At 42.2% G+C, this 20,930-nt stretch overlaps 1 protein-coding gene across 1 annotated transcript; it reads right to left on the bottom strand.

The window, feature by feature from the left end:
* Positions 1 to 730: 730 nt before the first annotated feature.
* Positions 731 to 19,580, bottom strand: LOC307210183 (uncharacterized protein). The gene is made up of 13 exons (XM_079965759.1): positions 19,485 to 19,580; positions 19,089 to 19,268; positions 13,327 to 15,999; positions 11,831 to 12,150; positions 11,676 to 11,737; positions 11,385 to 11,448; positions 10,653 to 10,762; positions 7,828 to 7,902; positions 6,757 to 6,853; positions 6,334 to 6,437; positions 5,118 to 5,181; positions 2,608 to 2,666; positions 731 to 757 (listed from the first exon to the last, which is right to left on the bottom strand). The coding sequence occupies exons 3-12, from the start codon at positions 15,971 to 15,973 to the stop codon at positions 2,664 to 2,666; spliced, it is 3,546 nt and encodes a 1,181-aa protein (XP_079821885.1). The 5' UTR covers positions 15,974 to 15,999; positions 19,089 to 19,268; positions 19,485 to 19,580; the 3' UTR covers positions 731 to 757; positions 2,608 to 2,663.
* Positions 19,581 to 20,930: the final 1,350 nt, after the last annotated feature.

Below are 20,930 nucleotides of genomic sequence, written 5' to 3'. Positions count from 1 at the left end.
TGTATACAAAGAGAGAGGAAGATATGAAATGAGGACATTATTTACACCAAAATTTCAATCCTTAAGACATCCAAGAACACAGACCGCACTGTGCAATGTAGTCATTTCACAGGGTGTCAGTATTCCTAAAACTCTTAAGATCTTCCTTAGTTTTGGATTAGGTTATCTAAATCATCATCTTCTCTTGCAAATGCCTAACTGGAGATTAGAACACATTGGGTCTTTTTTGAGCATTTATTCCAGTTTCTCTGTGGGGTGGTTAGATGACAATAAGCAACTGTCTTGATCTGCAGGCATTATGTATCTTCCTGTGGTTAACAATTATTTAATCCCACACTTTTCAGTACATTTCCTCGTCAGTTTCCTAACTGCAAAAAGTCTGTTTTTTGGATTTGTTGCACTAGAGCTCTTTAATGCACTTTTAACTGTGCAATCCTAAGGTTTTGGTTAGCTCTAGAATCCCCCTGCTGCCACACACAAAATACTGACTGTTCAGAGGCACCCTAAATGGAAAAAAAAATTGTCCCAGGGCCATTTCTACTGGGCTCAGGTGGTATTGCTAATAACACCTTGATTTTGCAAAGATGCAACATACCTCACAGGATGTAAAACAGATGTTTCCCAACTGCAGTATGCCAGAGAGCACTGCCCAGATGGAGTTCAGCTGGTCACTGGAGAGACCTATCGTCTGGAGAGCCTTAATTAAGACCAGAAAATCGTGATCATCCCGCTTTCCTGGAAGCTCACACACTCGGCCCTTGAGAGTCAACACAAGTTTGCATAGTTAGGAATGCACTTGCCCTGGGAATACTTACGCTTCCTGGTAGGAAGCCCATAAACCCTGGATTTTTGTGAATGAGGGGCTATTTTCAAAGTACATGCGAAGTTAGACCTGGGTTGCCAACATACCGTATTTTTCGCCCTATAGGACGCACTTTTCCCCCTCCAAAAATGAAGGGGAAATGTGTGTGCGTCCTATGGGGCGAATGCAGGCTTTCACTGAAGCCTGGAGAGCGAGAGGGGTCAGTGCGCACCGACCCCTCTCGCTCCCCAGGCTTCAGGAGAGCCCCAGCACCAGCCCCACAAGGTCGGGGGACAGCGGGGAGGCGGAACGCCACCATCCCGCTGCCTCCTGATGTGGTTTGGAGGCTGACGGTGGGGAGACGCGTGCTTCTCCCTGCCGCCAGCCCCGCAAGCTCCGGGGACAGCGGGGAGGTGCAGCGCGTCTTCCCGCTGTCCCCGGACCTGGTCTGAAGGTGAGCGCTTCTCCCCGCTGCCGGCCCCGCAAGCGCCTGGGGGGGAAATAATTTTTTTTTCTTTATATCCCCCCCAAAAAACTTGGTGCGTCCTATGGGCCGGTGCGTCCTATGGGGGGGGGGGGGAAATACGGTATTCTACACTGTGAACTACACCCATTGAAGGGTTTCCAAGTCCACTTAACTCTAGCCCAAGCAGCAGAATTTGTTCTCATGTAATGAGCACCTCAGGGACGCGCGTGGCGCTGTGGGTTAAACCACAGAGCCTAGGACTTGCTGATCTGAAGGTCATCGGTTCGAATCCCCGTGCCGGGGTGAGCTCCCATTGCTTGGTCCCTGCTCCTGCCAACCTAGCAGTTCAAAAGCACGTCAAAGTGCAAGTAGAGAAATAGGTACCTCTCTGGCGGGAAAGTAAACAGCGTTTCCGTGTGCTGCTCTGGTTCGCCAGAAGCGTCTTAGTCAGGCTGGCCACATGACCTGGAAGCTGTACGCCGGCTCCCTCGGCCAGTAAAGCGAGATGAGTGCCGCAACCCCAGAGTCGGCTACGACTGGACCTAATGGTCAGGGGTCCCTTTTACCTTTACTTAATGAGCACCTCACATTTAATCGCCTTCCACACAAGTAAGGCACCAATGGCAGAGACCTATTCATCCACCTGGGAAGGGATGTTGGAACAACAACGTCTTCAGTTGTTTCCAGAAAGTGCAAGAGCGGGAGCAGCCACCCTAAAGCCCTGCTTCAAGTTACGGTACTTTGGAGCTTCTGAGCTCTTTGGAACATGAGGAAGAGTTTCCCCCACAGACTGCAGTGACCTACTGGGTGTATAAGTGGCATATTGTAGACTGGGTATATAACTATTCCACATCCTTCCTCTTCTGGTCTATTAAAGCTTCTGCATTCTGAAAGTGCTAAAAACTGCCTTCTTTTGGATGCCATTCCACAGCAAGGATTATGTAGGTATAGAGTGAATTTCTTGGGGGAGTTGCTTTGGTTTGTTACTTTTGTATGCATTTTGTTTCAGCTGCCCTGTGATCCTCAGATGAAGGACAGTATGGAAATTTTTGACAACAACAAGAACACGCTATTACTTCTGCAAGCCCTCAGAAAGAGGCAGGTTAAATGAAATTGCATCGATACGAATGGGTCAGCCTGCCCATGAGATATTTAAGTTCAGATTTCTTTTTCGAGTCCAGTAATTTCACCCCCTATAAAACCTTTTAAATCCTTATAAAAGGGTTAGCCCTGCAGGATTGGGGAGTGGGAAAAATACATCAGAGTCAAGCTATTTCTGTAAAGCAAGACAAGCACTGCTGTGGTTCAGATGAGTCTCTAAAACCATCTATTTACTTGCCTGGTTTAGATAAAAGTAAGTCTCTGCCTCTTGCAGGTAAAGTTCCTCTTTTTGTCCTACTGGAAGACCACACAGCAGCTCATAAAACACATGAAAGCTCCTTTCACCTTGGCCCTAAAAAACAAAGAGGAGGTAGCCCTCGCAGATCCACACCATGGGAGGAATTTAACATTCTGCTGTAGCAACTGTTCTGTCATCTCAGGCTTTTTCACTTGCCAGACAGAACAATCCTCCTTCTCCTCCACCCTGCACATTTTTTGGAGGGTCTTCTGACTCCAATGAGTCAATATCAGGGGGAGCACAAGGGGAGGGGTGGAAGCCCCATTGCACTAGTTATCAGGACTCAAGTTGAATCCCAACCCATACATTTAAAGCACATCCAACACACATTTAAAGCATGGAGCTCAGCCCTGAAGAGTCCTGGGAACAGCAGCTTTCCCTTCTTGGAGGACCAATCCCTAGACAGGGAACCAAGCAGAGGGCTTTCTCAGTAGTGGCGCCCACCCTGTGGAACGCCCTCCTATCAGATGTCAAGGAAATAAACAACTATCTGACTTTGAGAAGGCAACCCTGTTTAGGGAAGTTTTTTTTAATGTTTGATATTTTATTGTGTTTTTTTAACATTCTGTTAGGAGCCACCCAGAGTGGCTGGGGAAACCCAGTCAGATGGGCAGGGTATGTATGTATGTATGTATGTATGTATGTATGTATAAATAAATAAATAAATAAATAAATAAATTATTATTATTATTATTATTATTATTATTATTATTATTATTACTACAGCCACCTTAACAAACTACAGTTCTCAGGATTCTTTAGGGCAGGCATAGGCAAATTCAGCCCTCCAGATGTTTTGGGACTACAATTCCCATCATCCCTGACCACTGGTCCTGTTGGCTAGGGATCATGGGAGTTGTAGTCCCAAAAACATCCAGAGGGCCGTGTTTGCCTATGCCTGCTTTAGGGGAGGTCATGGATGTGCTATAAGTGTACAGTGGTGCCTCGCAAGACGAAATTAATCCGTTCCGTGAGGGTCTTCGTATAGCGATCAGCTGTTAAGCGGCTTATCAGCGGATCAGCTGATAAGCGGCTTAGTGGCTTAGGAAAAGGGGGGAAAAGGGAAAAAACCCCGCAGGAACTCGCAAGACATTTTCGTCTTGCGAAGCAAGCCCATAGGGAAATTCATTTTGCGAAGCGCCTCCAAAACGGAAAACCCTTTCGTCTAGCAGGTTTTCCGTCTTGCGAGGCGTTCGTCTTGCGGGGCACCACTGTATAGTGTGGATCAGCATTGTTCTCTTTAACAGGAATACAGTGGTACCTCTGGATGCGAACGGGATCTGTTCCGGAGCCCTGTTCGCATCCTGAGTAGAATGTAACACGCGACTGCACGTCTGCGTGTGTCACGTTTTGCTGCTTCTGCGCATGACATCATTTTGAGCGTCTGCGCATGTGGCGAAACCCGGAAGTAACGTGCTCTGTTACTTCCGGGTCGCCGCAGAGCGTAACCTGAAAACGCTCAACCTGAAGCATATTTAACCCAAGGTATGACTGTATACTACTTGGGAGAAAAAAAGGTTGCTGACTGCCAGCAGTTTTCTGAGATTTTAAAATGAACTGTACAGATGGTGGACACAGTGATTGTAGGATACTACTGACTGATGTCTAACTTCACTGATCCATGTTTATGGACCCCCCCCCAAATCTCTTAGTTTGCCATGTTCAAGCTTCAGAATTTGCAAGGTGATTCTGTAGACTAGTTACCTTCCCACATGGAGGTGCAGCTTTTGCTCAGGAGGATGTGACTTCCCACATCATGTGTAGGTGGTATCATAATCATCACCATTACCATCCCAGAATGGATCACAGCCATTTAAAATACAATTGCAATCACAAGAATAGGGCGGGTCCTAAAAATTTACATCTCAAGGTATCAAAGGCCAGGGTAAAGGAGAAATATCAAAAGCATCTACAAACAACTAGCACAAACTCAGGTCTCTACAAATCCTGTCCCCCATCCCATTCCTTTTTACCCAAAAAACTCTTCCCTATACAGTGGTGCCCCGCAAGACGAACGCCTCGCAAGACGGAAAACCCGCTAGACGAAAGGGTTTTCCGTTTTGGAGGCGCTTCGCAAAATGAATTTCCCTATGGGCTTGCTTTGCAAGACGAAAATGTCTTGCAAGTTCCTGCGGGGTTTTTTTCCCTCCCCCCCCTTTTTCTAAGCAGCTAAGCCGCTTATCAGCTGATCTGCTAAGATGATAAGCTGCTAAAAGCCACTAAACCGCTAATAGCGCTAATCTGCTAAGCTGTCAATGGGCTTGCTTTGCAAAACGAAAAAACTGCTATACGAAGAGACTCACGGAACGGATTAATTTCGTCTTGCGAGGCACCACTGTATGGGTTTGCAGTTCACACATGGAAGTGGGATTACTTAATATAGAATTGTGCGTCTCATGCACACAGGGGTAATTTATCGGCCATCTGACATGCAAGAACACTTTCCTTACCTGAAAAACAACTCTGGACTTCTCCAGAAGGTACTGAGAGATGGACGTACCCACCATAAATCCGCTATGAGGAAGAGATTCCTGTAAGACGAGTCGTTTTATTTTCTAGCCTGACTATAGACTTTATGGAATGGGAGGTCTTATTCAATAATGCAAGGCAATTTTTTGAACACTCACCATTGAAGAAATAAGGCATTCAGTAGCATTCTTAAAACACAGGCTCCTGCTCCCCAAAATAACGGTGATTTGTGGAAAACACTGAAATCCCATGGAAAAGTATCTGACGGAGGTCTTTTTGATTCAAATAAATGCTGAGAAATACTGACAACTGGCGTCTGAATACTTGGAATTTCAAAGCTGTGGGAGTTTAGAACTCCCTATTCTATAGCAACCAAAACAGCTGACTCTCAAATCCCTCTATTTGTTTGAAATGCAGAGTGAGACCCGGTCAATGAAAGCATGACATACAAATGAAGGCACGTGGTAGATTTTATGTGAGAAAAACTAAAGATGAATCTGTTGTTACTGCACCAGTCTCTTTTACATAATAAATTAAGAAGTACTGTCATCTCCCAAGAGGCACCAGCTTGTAGACCAGAGCTGATTTGCACACTATTTCTTAACGGATTTACAATAAGTCAGAAATGGTGAACATCTGGCCCTACTGTTGTTGTTGTATTCCAACTCCCATCAACCCCAGCCAGAACATCCAAAGGTCAGGGATGATGGGAACCGGAGTCCAGCATCGTCTGGAGGGCCAATAGTTTTGCCATTCCTGAGGTAAGCCATTTCAGCTCCATTCCTCCTGCTGCTGGAAGGGAACCTGCCCTTGCTCTGGGTGGAGCCCAAGAGAACCAGTCTCTCATTGGAAACGATTCCGAGAACAGCCTCTCATGTGACAGAGGCAAGCTGTGCTCAAGACTCCTTGGTGCGTCCGTACGGTTCTTAAGAGCAGACAATCATTCCTCAAACAGCAAAGAGAAGCTGACTGGAATCCCTTGGAATCTATCCCAAGCATGTGAACATGAGCCAACAGGAATCACTGATAAGGCTATATCCTCCATTAACACATCCACTAGCTTTACACGTTCAGTAAGTTTTTAAAAAATACATTGTTCCTAATAAAGTTATTACCTTACTGTTGATTTTGCATCCCCCACTATCTATGCTTTTTCTGTTTCAAACAGAAATATTAATTTCTTTTTTTTAAACTCACTGTCTTAGGTGGACATGCAAGAACTTTCCAAAGCGGCTGGAGTTGTCATTTAAGATGGTCTTTGCATTTCCAAAACTTTCCAAGATGGGTAACACATCAGATGGCTGTAAGGACAAGGAAAATATTAATATTAAAGATGCTGCCTTATTTTTTTTTATCAATCAATAACATTACATTACTTTTAGTACAATCTTATGGGTCCCATTGAGCTCAATGGTGGTTATTCCCAGGGTAAGCGGATATAAAATTCTAATTAATTCATTACCTTTTTTAATGTATTTGTATGGAAGATTTCATTAAGATTTATTTTTAGACCAAGCATTTAGTATTCAGGCTGCAACATGCACTAATTGTGCTCAATGACAACCTAACTTCTGAACATCTTATTGTCACTAAAGAAATGTTAAATAATAGTACACATACTTGCTTTATCCCATGGTTTTCTTGCCTTTGGTATAGCCTGGACAAATAGAGGATGATCGCTTTGGCAGTTTCAGTCTTTCCCGAGCCACTGTGTCCACTGGAAAACATTAAAAAGGAGGGAGGTGTAATGCAAAGATCGTCACTGTTATTTAAGTTGCTGGATCACATTCTCCACCAGTGCAGTTTATCAACAGTTGAACTGGTGGGTTTTTCTCCTTTTCTTTCTTGAAAAAAAAAATCCAATTAAGATCTCACTGTCCATTGCTTATTATAAACAGCAACAAAGAAGAAGATAATTTGTCAGCCAAAAAGGGGGGAAAAACAAAGCACAACTTTTATGGCAATATAACCAGTCTGAAAAGACTGCTGGAAGCTCAAGAGAAACCTCAATGGTGTTAATGGCCACCCAAATCAATAGGTTTGATCATAAGGGGCAAGTAGTCCATAAAATAAAGCCATGCTGAAAACCAACTATGGCAGATTCCCACCACCACCACCACGCACCAAGGTTCCCACATACTGTCCCAACACGAGATGCATATTTGGAAGATTGGTATGATGCTCCTAAACACACCAAATGCTGGCAAGTCATATCCAAAGCACTAATTCCTCCCCTCCTGTCCCAATGAAAGAATGTGCTAGATCAGGCTTCCTCAACCTCGGCCCTCCAGATGTTTTGAGACTACAATTCCCATCATCCCTGACCAGTAGTCCTGCTAGCTAGGGATCATGGGAGTTGTAGGCCAACAACATCTGGAGGGCTGAGGTTGAGGAAGCCTGTGCTAGTCAAGCAGGTGGCTTGTCTATTGGCCCTCTGTATTACATGGCTGCAGATTAGCTGCAGAAGCAGCAGAATCCTGAAGAGAAATCTCAACACCACAATATTTCTACTCAGAAGTAAGTTCCACTGAATTCAATTGCTTACTTCCAGGAAAGCACCCAACAAACATGGCCTGAATAGTGCCCCTAATGACACTTGGGCCCCTTTTGCATCAGTGCGGAAGAAGCAATAGGGAGATGGAGAATAAATCTCAGACAATCTTAGGAAAGTTGCCTTTATCTCTCTCTTACCTGAGGACAATGCACTGCTCTTTCTCTGAGCTCTGAGAGAAGGCATATGCCATTTCTGTGATGGCAAATATATGTCTGCAAGGGGACCAAAAGAAATGGAGGGGGGGGGGGAGAGAGAGAGAGAGAGAGAGAGAGAGAGAAAGAAGAAAACCCATGTTATTACTCAGCCAGTTTTTAGTTATTACTAAATTCCAGTTGCATCAAAATTAGTTCAGGCTTATTTGTACAGAGATTGACACAACACCTTATCAACAGCTACTTTTTGTACAAACACATTGAAATATTTAGGCAGCAGAGTTGGCAGAGCGGTAAGGTAGGGGAGGACAGGAAATTCCTGAGGCAGAAGTGGCCACATTGGGTTGCAGATGTTGAAATTGGACCATGTTTATTAACATTTCATACCTCACACTCCTTGGGGGGGAGGGGACCAGAGCAGCTTATTCCAATAAATGCAAGATTTCTGTAGAACTTAATTGTGCTTAACTTTCTCTGGATTGTTGTATCCGAGAACTGTCAAAAATTATACCAAGGGTCACAGCTTGCCCACCTGTAACCTAACAGAACCAAACTGTGCAGATGCTGTGGCTCAGAGCCATTAAGTCTAGGGTTGAGAGTGCTTGAGCCATGGAAAGTTTTAGTTAAAGAATGAAATTGGGAGAGAGGTTGGGAGAAGAAGAAGATGAAGGAGGAGGAGGAGGAGGAGGAGTTTGGATTTGATATCCTGCTTTATCACTACCCAAAGGAGTCTCAAAGCGTCTAACATTCTCCTTTCCCCTCCTCCCCCACAACAAACACTCTGTGATGTGAGTGGGGCTGAGAGATTTCAAAGAAGTGTGACTAGCCCAAGGTCACCCAGCAGCTGCATGTGGAGGAGCGGAGACGTGAACCCGGTTCACCAGATTATGAGTCCACCGCTCTTAACCACTACACCACACTGGCTTGAGTATCCTGGTGATAAACATTAGATTTAGTGGAATGCACGCCAGTAGGCTTAAAAACTCCCCCACATTATACTTAGTCCTCCACAAGCTATTGTAATAAAGTACTTTGGTTGGCAGCAAACCCCAAAGCTGAGCACTTTGGCATAATACAGCCATGTGAGATAAGAAGGTATTTAAAACTGGAGTGATGAGAATATTAATAGCAAAATGAGTCTCATACAGATTTTGTTGTTGTTGTTCTATGGTTTAAGCCAGTCTCAGATCAAAGCATTATACTGGCATCTGAACAGGTGGATTTTTCTAGTTCTTAGCTGCAACCCTTCACTAACACCAACCCTGCATGGCAGACCTTTAAGACTGTAATAGCCAGCCTCAGATTAAATCAGCAGCACACTTACATATTACTTTCCATAAGCAATAAGAAACCATGAATTTTTCTATTTTTGGTTTGAAACCAGAGATTACTTAAAAGTTGCCTACCATAGAGGGTTATTGTGAAGAACTGTTTCATTATTTTTTAAAAAAAATCTCCCCAATGGGAAATATATAAGTCAGGCCCTGTTGATTTAATATGAGTCTGGCCATTACAATTTTAAAATCTGTCTGCCTTACAGCAATGTTGTTGTGAAGGGATAAATAAGAGAGTTGCATCTAAAAGTTAATCAAGTTCTTAAAGACTCTTTTTACTGTTAATGAAATTATTTCAGTTCAAGGATTACAATCTTAAAGCTTGTCTACCACACAGGGCTATTGAATAGAGGCTGCTTTTTGCTGTGGATCTCTGGACACCCTCTAGTTTATGATTTTACCAACACAAACAAACAACTGTATACTCTTTGAAAATGAGACTGACCATTACTATCTCAAAGTCAACCTAGTTTACAGTAACCTACTAAATATATTGGGTGTTGGGAATCTTTTTGTCTTTTGTTTTATTTCTGTGTAAACTGCAACCCTGCAAGGCAAGCACACAGTGTTGTGAAAACAATCAATTCCACTTTCTTTCCCCTGATTGAATTAAGGAATAGGAGAGACTACCCTTCATAGGATCATTAGGGCATAGGAGAAAAAGCCACAGCTTGCTAGAGAAGCTGCTCAGGTGCAAAGGTCAGCACCCAAACACCTTATTTTCAGTAATTTCCGCTTTTGCAAAGTATTTACAAATTAGAGTATTTGTGGAGTGTCTATGAAATATCTTTTAAAAACCAACAACATGCTGGTAATTAAAGTCAGCTTGGCAAGGATAACTTGTCCTAGTCCAACTTTTTGTAAGGCGTGTGTTAAATTGATCACTCAGGCTTTCCATTATGGAGTCATGTGTTCAGAAAGTGCTTTAAAAAGGGGGGGGGGGGAAGGACATCAGCTTTATTTCAAAATAATACCAGTATTCTATGATAAAAACCCTAGCATGAGCATTGCTAAAAATGATCAAAGGTTTGGGTGGGAATTTAAACCCACAATGGGCTAGCAGCACTTTGTAAAGTTCTTTGTTTCTAGAACACTCTTATTGTGTGTGACCTGCTTCCCTGGGACAAAAACTCCAACCCTATGACAAAAATCAGTAATTTGCTGCCCAAGCCCCAGAAATCTAAAACAAATACATAAACAAATTACATTGTAGATCTGAGTGAGATGATGAACATGTGTGTGTGTGTGTGTGTGTGTGTGTGTGTGTGGGCAAGCATATATAAAATCCAATAGCAACATTCTTTCACTCATAGTATGAGTGAAAGAATTGTGCCATATTCCTAAATTCCAAGGAGAGGCACAATCACTTTGGCCAAGTGAAATGAGCCCAAGATTGCAAATGAAAGCCAGGATTTTGTATGCAGCATGAATAAGATTATCAGAATAAGGCAAGGAGAAAACACAATGCAGACATACGGTGCATTTCTGGAGAGCAGGCCATTCTGGTACTGGATCACCACGTCTTCTGAAAAAAGGCTGAGTGGCTTGAAAGGATTCATGCAGATCAAGATATGCCCAATGTACGTCTAGGAAGAAGCACAGCATTGCCTTGGCTTTACTTATCCTCAAAAGCAGGGCAGGAATTTCAAACCCAAGTCCCCTCTCTTAACTCTTGTAAAGACCAGGGGTGGAGAATCTCCAGCCTGCAGACCTAACATGGCCCTCTAGGCCTCCCCAACTGGCTCATGAGGCCATTTTCATACACCTGCCACACACCCAACATCAAACAGCTCATAGTTCTTCCTTTATCAAGCGAGGCTCACTCCCACCTGCCTGCCAGCTCTTCTTGCAATTATGAAGGGTTGTTTGAAAGCCCCATGGTTTGGTTTGCAACCATTAGGACTTCAACGGGAAGCATTCCCTGGTCTTACTACGATGTCAGGTTAGAGACAGGTAGCCAGCTCTGCCCACCTGCCTAGGTTGGCCCACCAGCAGAGGGAGAGATAAAGACGTGGCTCTCTGGCTGAAAAATGCTCCCAACCCCTGTTCTACACTAAGAAAATGGCACTGTTATTCAGTCACAAGGGGTTCCATTGTGGATTCTTCCCCATGTGGGAAATCAGTGTCTCCCATTCTCAACATTCTTACACACATGCACTTACTCCTTATGACAATCAATTACAGAGATTAAGAAAGTAATATCCATACATAAATAAAGTTGCGATGGAATCTCTTTTTCAGGCACAGCAGCACAGAGCTTTCGCTGACTTCCCTGGGTGGGGGGAAGAAATATTATATTTGAGGATTTTGATTTGATAGCATACCTATTTTTCTACCCCCCCAAAAAAACAAAATCCAGCAGTTAATTTGAAGAAATGTTTACTACTGATGTCGGAAGTAAATCAATACATAACTACACTCTGAATCCTGGATTGGACCCTGATGATCCTGGGTTTCCTCATACACTTCTATCAGAAAAACGCCTTGTACCATACTTACTCCAACCTGGAAAGGTCCTCCACTTTTTCAAATTCCATGTAGCAATCCTCATCTCTGTACATCTGGAAGGTATACGACAATGGCATTTCAAAGAGATACATAACATCAATTCAGCCACATCCCACACAATGATCTCTAGCACAGAATGCACCAACCTGCTTTTGCATCATGTCCATCTCAAGAACATCTTCAGTGACATCTTCTGCCTCCCACCTTCCCTGCAATGCTTTTTTTGACCTAGGAGACTTGGCCAGATCCTGCTCTTTATATAAAGTCCACTTGCTTAAGTTTTCAATGGTGAACCGTGGGAGCAGTGTTTCAGAATTCAGCCAAGCGGTAGGGTCACATGTCAAAGGTTGATGCTGAGTCCAGTGCACTTGATCCACTGTTTCTGGCGTGCACCTCTGGGTGAGGTCTGCCTTGTCATCTTCCCCCAAGCTGGAAGGTACAGAGTCTTGTAACACCCTTCCTTCAATTTAGAAGAAAAGAGGGCAGGTTACATGTTACATCAACTGTTTCTAGTTGTATTTGAAGGTATCCAAGTTTGAAGTTTGCAAATGAATGCTTCACTCTTATCCAAGGAACCCGATCTTGCTTTCCTCTTGGATCAAAGGCACATCATTAGAGGAACATCACAGTAATAATAATAACTTTAATAACTTTAATAACTTTATTATTTATACCCCGCCCATCCGGCTGGGTTTCCCCAGCCACTCTGGGCAGCTCCCAACAGAACACTAAAAACAGAATAAAACTTCAAATATTAAAAACTTCACTAATGTATACTAATGAAAACCAAAACACTGTTTTGACCCACCATTCCCCCTCAAGAATTTCAGCTCAACAGAAAAAGCCTACTGGATGGGATTTCAAAATGGCAGCATGGCAAAGAGCAATGTTTGTCTCCTGAGGTAGTGTGGTAACAGCTCTTACCTCAGCTAGAGTTAAAAGAAAAAAACAGAAGAACATTCAAAATCATTATTACAAATGCCCAAAGGATTTCTCCCCCTCTTTTCATTGTCTGGTTTTATGAAATGAGAGAGGGGGGGGGGATATATAGCGTAAGGCTGAGTAAGGGAGAGCTAATTGTGCATTTCCTGGCTTACAAACTGAAGTTATAGAATAGGCATGGCCATTGACTGGAAAGAGGCACTGCAGGAAAGCTGAGAGGAAGGTATATGGAGGACTATATTTGGGGGGAAATGGAGCATAATTAAAGACCTGCCTTTTTTCCTTTTCTTAAGAGTCTTTATTATTTGGCATAAGCAACTTAATAGCTTTTTTGGTGCTGTGGTCTAAACCACAGGGCCTAGGGCTTGCCAATCAGAAGGCCGGCAGTTTGAATCCCCATGATGGGGTGAGCTCCCGTTGCTCGGTCCCTGCTCTTGCCAACCTAGCAGTTCGAAAGCATATTAAAGTGCATGTAGATAAATAGGTACCACTCCGGTGGGAAGCTAAACGGCGTTTCCGTGCGCTGCTCTGGTTTGCCAGAAGCGGCTTAGTCATGCTGGCCACATGACCCGGAAGCTGTATGCCGGCTCCCTCGGCCAATAAAGCAAGATGAGTGCCACAACCCCAGAGTCGTCCATGACTGGACCCAACAGTCAGAGGTCCCTTTACCTTACTTTAGGATTAGCTTGATTTTACATACCTGGTATAGATACATCAGCTTGAGGACTGCAAGGAAGCACTTGACTATTCCTTTGGCCATTTGGCTTAGAATATTCATGTTGCAATTTAGCATCTGGCTGGACAGATATTATTGTTTTCCTGCTTGGTTGATCACATGACTGCAGCTGTCGTCCACTACAGTCAATTTCAAGAGAAGCGTTTTTGGACTTCACCAACTGATGAACCCTGGGGAACACAATGGCAAACTTGGCATCCGTGATACTGCTTTTCTCTTCCTCGGTTTGTCCACTGAGATTCATCAGCAAAGGTTTTAAGTTGTCTTCATTACAGGGGAAATTCCTTGAAGACCTTGCCCCTTCTTCCAGTTCTTTGTTCACAACTGTATCTTCATCTCCGGTTTGATCACATTCTAACAAGGAACAGGAAGACCCTTTTTTACACAAGTGTTTCTTCATTTGCTCCCCTGTTGAGTCATGGAAAGGCCTGCCACATCTCTTGGCCAGCCCAACAGTGCCAACAACCCGAATGGCCATTCTTCTCCTGAATCCAAATGATTTGTTGCTCCTCTTCTTCTTGCCAAACTTCTTGAAGAGCCATCCTGAGAGGCCAACTGCACGTGCTATGCGTAAGAAGCGCTCTTTCAGGCTTGCTTTCTTGGGAGGCTTATGGCTAAGCCAATGAGTCACTTTCCTAAACGCTGAAAGGGTTTGTAGAGATTTGGATTTCGTTTTGTTAGAAGAGACTGTGCCTTTTCCAGCAGCATCGTCAACAGTTTGTTCCTCCGCTAGCTCCTCTTCCTCTCTTGTCTCCAGGACCTGATTTGAAGCCATTTTGACATTTCCAGTTACTTTTCCAATTTTCTTTTTCTTCTCAACAGAAAGCTTTCTAGTGTTAACGTTTGAGCTTGAAGCAGTAGAGAGACTTGATTCTTTAATCTCCTTGGCTCTAGAAACCATTTTGTCATTTCTTTTGGTACTCTTTTTCGGATGAATGCTTCCAGCTTTCTTCAAATCAGAGCCAATTTCTGCTGCCTTAGGACAACTGCCACTTGTCAATAGTTTGGCTTTAGCATCCTTATGCCTGCTTTTTAGGCTTAGCAGAATTTGGGATTGTGAAGTCAGATGGCTATATCTCTTTTCGAGCAAGGCCACTGCATCTACTCTTGAACTTGCATCTCGGCTTGTTTGCTCTTCTAAATGCATGCCTTGTTTGGATGGATCAGTCTTACCACAATATTCACTTTTGTGCTTTATTAGTTGTAGTGAGGAGGTGGTTGTTTTGTCACTGACACTCAAGTTCTCTTCCGTCTGGTGGTTCTCTTGAGGATTTTTGTTTGAGCCAAACTTGAGGAGCTTTGATCTTTTCTTGTTTCTACTTTTTCTTTTTGCAAAGCTGCTCGTCTCACTTTCCTCCTCTTCACTTCCAGGTATACTCTGCTCATAGTCGGGGGCTTCTTTGCCACTCCCCTTTTCCGAAAGATTTTCATGCTCCCCATCATTGCTCTCTTCCTCTGTAGGGCTACTGCTGCAATTGTCTGAGTCACCACTTTGCTCATCATTATCACTTGCTGTAACTTTTCTTGCCACATATCTTTTATCACTCCCTTTTATTTTTTCATCTATCTCAGAGTGACTCTCTTCATTCTCAGCCTCTTGTCTTGCTGCTATGATCTCTGACTTTCCTTCACTTTCATTGGCTGTTTCCTGAAGTTCTTGACAGTCACTAGTTTCGCCTGCAGGTTGATCTTCCCCAATAGCGGGTAACACTTTCTTAAAACAGAGCTCTTCATCTTCATCTTCCAAAGAGTTCTGTCTACGCTCTCTGACTTTGAACTTGTCCTTTCCAGTCTCTTTATCTCCCATTCTTTGGTTCAAACTGTATTTATCTTGGGAGTTTGAAGATGATGATGATGATGAACCTTCTGAATCCACAGGATTTGCTTTGGAAAGTATTCTAGCTGACTTTCCAGTATGTGTCTTCTTGTGCCCTCCACTTTTTTCTCTGGTAGTCTTACCACTAGCCTTATAGCGAGGCTTCCTCTTACATTGTTCCTTGCTTTCAGTATGACTTCTCTGGTATGACTCTTGCTTCTTCCAAGGGGAACCTTGTTCATTTTCTATTGTGAGGGACTCAGTATCAGCGATATTCTTTCTCTTGCTTGGTTGTTTCTTACGTTTCCTTTTCAAGTTGTGTTTCTCATTGTCTTCAGTGTCCTTTGATTCAGCGCTTTTCACGCTGGCGTTGTGCCATTGTCCTGAAATCTGATCATCTTGCCTCACGACCCTTCTTTCGTTCTTCTCTCCCTTGCACATTAACTGCTCATGTCTTCTATCAGAATGACATTCTCTGACCTTGGAACTTCTCTTCTCTTTTCCTTCTTTCTTGAAGCTACTCTTTCTTCCTTCCTTCCGCCTTCTCACCTCTCCCTTGCCCTTTGCTGGGCCCTGCACTGAGACAACAGGAACCCCATCCTCTTCAGAGGATGAATCTTCAGAATTAGTTCTCTCATTGCTCTTTCTTTTCTTCAGCCTTCTGTCCTGGTTCTTTGATTCGTCAACATGCTTTTTCTTTTTTCGAGAAACATGTGCTGTTATTTCCTGGCTGCCATGCTCAGCTTTCTGTTCTCTGGATGTTTTGCGTTCTGCTTTAGACCGAGAAGGTGCCATTCTTCCTATATATGTAAGCACACAATCTATTAAGAGGAAAGATGTCATATTCTATGTGCAATGAATGTGCAAGTAAATTTTTTTTTTAAAATCCACAAATCACCTGCAGAAGGGGTGGCCGATTTCTTATTATCTGGATTTCTTATTCTCTATTCTCCAATGGTCTAAGACCTGAAACTGTATTTTGTCACACCCCTTTACTGATTTGGGCAGCTTGATAGCAAAACTGATGTCACATAGCAGTAAAGGCACCACAATTATGGAACTGCTCAGACATGCCTATGGCATCACAAACAAAACTGACATGGAAATGTTACACTGAAGTATGGAACTTCTCTCACACATGCACACAAATTTACAGTGGTACCTTGGTTCTCAAATGCCTTGGTACTCAAACAACTTGGAACCCCAACACTGCAAACCCAGGAGTAAGTTTTCCGGTTTGCGAACTTTTTTCAGAAGCTGAACGTGCTCTGTTTTGAGTGTTATGCTTCCGATTTGAGTGCCATGCTTCCGTTTTGAGTGTTACACTGAGGTCTGTCTGTTTTTGCTATTTATTTTGTGTTTCTGCTGCTCTTTTTTTGTTTTTGTGACTGTGTGGAACCCAGTTCAGCTACTGATTGATTGATTGATTGATTGTGTGACTGCAGTACATTGTTTATTGCTTTCATTTTATGGATCAATGGTCTCGTTAGATAGCTAAATTCATGTTAAGTTGCTGTTTTAGGGGTTGTTTTTAAAAGTCTGGAACGGATTAATCCATTTTGCATTACTTTCTATGGGAAAGCGTGCATTGGTTTTGGAATGCTTCGGTTTTGGAATGGAATTCTGGAATGGATGAAGTTTGAGAACCAAGGTACCACTGTATTTCCCTTCCAGGTGAACCTGCATACAAAACTTTTGCCACTCCTTGGTACATGACCCCAGTCAAGCTAGCTAAAATATATCACCTGCCAGATAACAAGTGTTGGAAATGTAAGGAAACTGAAGGAACATTCTTTCACCTCTGGTGGACTTGCCCTAGGGTTAAGGCCTTCTGGGAAATGATATATAATGAGCTGAAAAAGGTATTTAAGTATACCTTCCCTAAGAAACCAGAGGCCTTCCTTTTGGGCATTGTTGGCCAGAGGGTGTTAAAGGACCGAACATTATTTATGTATGCAACAACAGCAGCAAGGATACTTGTCGCCAAACATTGGAAAACTCAAGATTTGCCCACGCTGGAAGAATGGCAGATGCAACTGATGGACTACATGGAGCTAGCAGAAATGACCGGCAGAATCCGAGACCTGGGAGAAGAAGCAGTGGAGGAGGATTGGAAGAAATTTAAGGACTATCTTCAAAAACACTGTAAATTATATGAGTGTTAAGAAGGATGAGAGATTTGAAAATAATAGGGCACCATAAAGTTAGCTGAAAAGACTATGAGAATGAGTGAATTTTATGAGAAAGACAAACTCTGAATGAATATCATGTTAAAACTAGGTATTTAAGATTTTGATAAAAATATTCAAAGTTAGGGATAAAATATTGGAATTGTGTATAATAAGAATGAAAATAAGGTGATAAGTTGCTGGTTAAAGTTTTATTAACTTGGAATGTAGGAGCGAGAGACGTGAGGAAGTCCAAAAGGGAAAAATGAAGAAAAGATGGTTACTACAAGATGTAAAATCCTATGTTTGTTTTATTTTTTTGATGTTTTCTGTTTTCTGTCTTTTTTTCTTTATTGTATTATTAAAACTCTCAATAATTTTTTTTAAAAAAACAAAACAAAACTTTTGCCACTCCTTGTTTGGGGGTGGGGGGGGGGCTTTCATCTCCATAAATACTTCAACTTACCTTGACCTCCATGGGGGATGGATAATCAGGCTGCAAATGTGGTAAAATCAAAGATGGCTAAGCTGTGGCCCTCCTGATGTTGTTGGACTCCACCTCAGATCAGCCCCAGCCAGTATGGCCAATGTTTATGGATGGTGAGAGTTGTAGTCTAACACCTGGAAGGCCACATCTTAGCCACCTCTGATTTTACCACATTTGCAGCCTGATTATCCACCCCTGTAATAAGTAAATTAGAAAGACAAAACTTTGCACACCTCTGCTCAGCCCACATTGAGAAAACTGTGATGGCATCCAAAAATGCTGTTTCTGTTCTTGTTAAATAAGGCATACAATACAAATTGGGCACATAAACTCCACCATCTGCCTTAATTTATATACCATGTATTGTGGGATATATTTACATCACTGTGCAAATGTATTTCAAACAATTAAGGGAATTTGAGACTCACTTGGTTTGACTGATACAGAAAAATAGACCTCTATACTCCCATAGCTTTGAAATTAGTATTCAGACACAAATTTCCAGTAGACCATTGTCAACTACTTCTCATGTGGTTTCAGTGTTTTCCATAAATCACTGTTAGTTTGGGAAGCAGAAAATGTCTATGAAGATAAGAGGAATACTGGAAAGTACTATTTGTGTTCCAAACTCATAGAAGCACTCTTGTGCACTCAGCATAACAAAATGTCAGAATCTGTTCCAGCATGCCAGATATGAGGAAGCCTATTAAGGATTGTTAGGAACAGAAGATTTTATATCAGAAAACATTTAATGGATAAAATTTATACTGACTTATTATTTATAGTTTGTTTCATTTCACCCTTTTTATGTGGAAAAGGCAGTGGCCTCAAGAATTATCTGTAGGAAAATTAAATTAAGAAACAAAAAAAGAGAAGGAACTTGAGCTCCAAAGAAAACAGGACTGCAATATGTTGGCTTTTGAGTCCAATGAAAATTTTCACTTGTTATATGAGTGAAATTCTGCAATATAACATGCTACCTAGACTGAATACTAAGGCCTTAATCTTGTCTGAATGAGTGCAGTGCAAATCTGCTAAAAACACTTGCCTATGTTAATCTTATGTTAACGTAACTTGGTCCAATAAAATACATTATTTTGTTTTGCATCCTTTACAATTATGTGGGCTCTGAATATAAAGCAGCTTTCAATATTTTAGAGGCGCCACTTTAAGAATACTTTTTCAAGTTTCCATTTCGAAGTCAGCCAATTTGTTTACGTTTTCAGTTTAGTCTAAATGTCCTTATCCAACTTACCAGTCTCCTCCCTCTCAATTCCAACAATGGGATTAGCAGTGATGAGATCAGAAGTCAGCGTTCTGTGCAGCCTAATGCTTTAATAAGTGTGTTCCTTTCTTCTTCAACAGCCTGTAGAAGCCCTTCTTGATATTTCCAGTACATCCACTTTCATAGCAAACTTAGGTTTACCCAGGATACCTATGCCGTGAGGGAACAGGGAGTATGAAGGAAAGATGGCATCAATAATTCAAGATTCCCAATGGCATGGCCGAACTTTTCAACCAATGATGGCAGCAGATGGTTAGCAGTGGCACTGGGAAAACCGAGACAACGGTCTTTGCCTGAGTAAAGCATATGCTAGAGTCAGACACAATAGCAAAACATGAAGCTCTGAAAGACACATGTATTACTTACTGGGACTGAAGTGTAAATCAGTGTAACTACAATACAAGCTTGTAGATTGCAGATAAAGTGAAATCCTCAGAAAGCAGGAGACAGAAGAAAGGAAGGCTAGAAAGCAAAATAATAATAATAATAATAATGTGATCCATTACTATTGCAAACAAGGGCCATTCAAATGGATAAAAAGATCCAATCAGAGTGAGTCCAGCTGGTAATTAATTAGCAAAAGAACCTAAAGCACTTGTGGAGGTAAAAATTCAATCATTTTCTTTCTGTTCAGTCTGATAGTGTCAAATTTACATATGAATTCCAAGCTAACACCATCAGTCTGGGGCATTGTTTTTTAAAGTTGTCAGTTGAAGTATAGGGACCTTAATGCATTTTTTTAAAATAGAGAAATGTTTTTGTTTCAGCTGTTACTGCTGTATTGGGCATTCCAGATTAGGGTGAGGGAAGCTTCAACAATTTTACCAGTAGCATAAAAACAAATAATTTAGCAGCGCTATAAATACAACAAATTTATTATGGCATAAACTTTTATGGACACTAGACTATGGCATGGCAAACGTGCGAGTCCTTAAAGATACCATAAAGCTTTTTGCTGGTTTTGCTGCAAGAGATTAGCATGGCTTTCTCTCTGGAAATCAATAGGAAGATGTGAACACTGGTCCCCAAAATTAAAATATTGTATCCCTGCTAAATAGATGATAGTCTTACTGCCTAGGTAGGGGGCATACTTGCACTACAGGAGATATTACTCCCCTTGTTTATGCTTAAAGCAACAGTATAAAAAAAAATGTTGTGCATTGTAGTCTTTCTTCATATTATACAATGGGAGCATTTGTATAATACAAATAGTTAACTGGCTGAGAAAATATTACAAAGTAGACCAGTTGCTTGCTGTGGAAGCAGGCCTTGCTGTTTCAGGCCCTACCAGGAATCTTCTCTTTCCTCATGTTTGCTTACTAAGGGGATCCTGAATCCTGCACAGACTTTCAGTGACATTTTATTTAGTCTGGTTTATGAACAGGACAGATAGCTAAATCCTGAGTGGAAAAGCAAATTGAAAACAAAATGTTGCTCTTTCCCTCTTGGCCTTTCCATTTGGAAAACTGAAAAGATTCAATAGAGTAGAAAGTTCTGTTCCTTGGGGCAAAGTTTTCTCCTCAAATAGGTATGATTCTGTTTCTTGGTACTAGAATATTCCAGATAGTGGCCCCTTTTTAGAGGTAACCATGCCATGCCTGTGTCCAGTAAGTAAAGTTCATAGGGCCAAGTTGTCAAGCCCATCAGCCTTTCTTAACATACATCCTACTTTGGTCTTTTTTTCAGGAGCTAGCTCCTTTCTCAAAATAACTTGCCTACTTGCTAGCGGGAGGGAAAAGGGGTAAATAGGAAATAACCTTAGGCGGAGCTAACTTTTGTTTTTAAAAAAGGACAAGCAGGATAGCCACCACC

The sequence above is a fragment of the Podarcis cretensis genome (assembly GCF_951804945.1).
Source record: "Podarcis cretensis genome assembly, chromosome: 2".
Classification (NCBI taxonomy): Eukaryota; Metazoa; Chordata; class Lepidosauria; order Squamata; family Lacertidae; genus Podarcis; species Podarcis cretensis.
The sequence above is the reverse complement of the archived record's forward strand: the minus strand, read 5'-3'. Positions and strand labels throughout refer to the sequence as shown.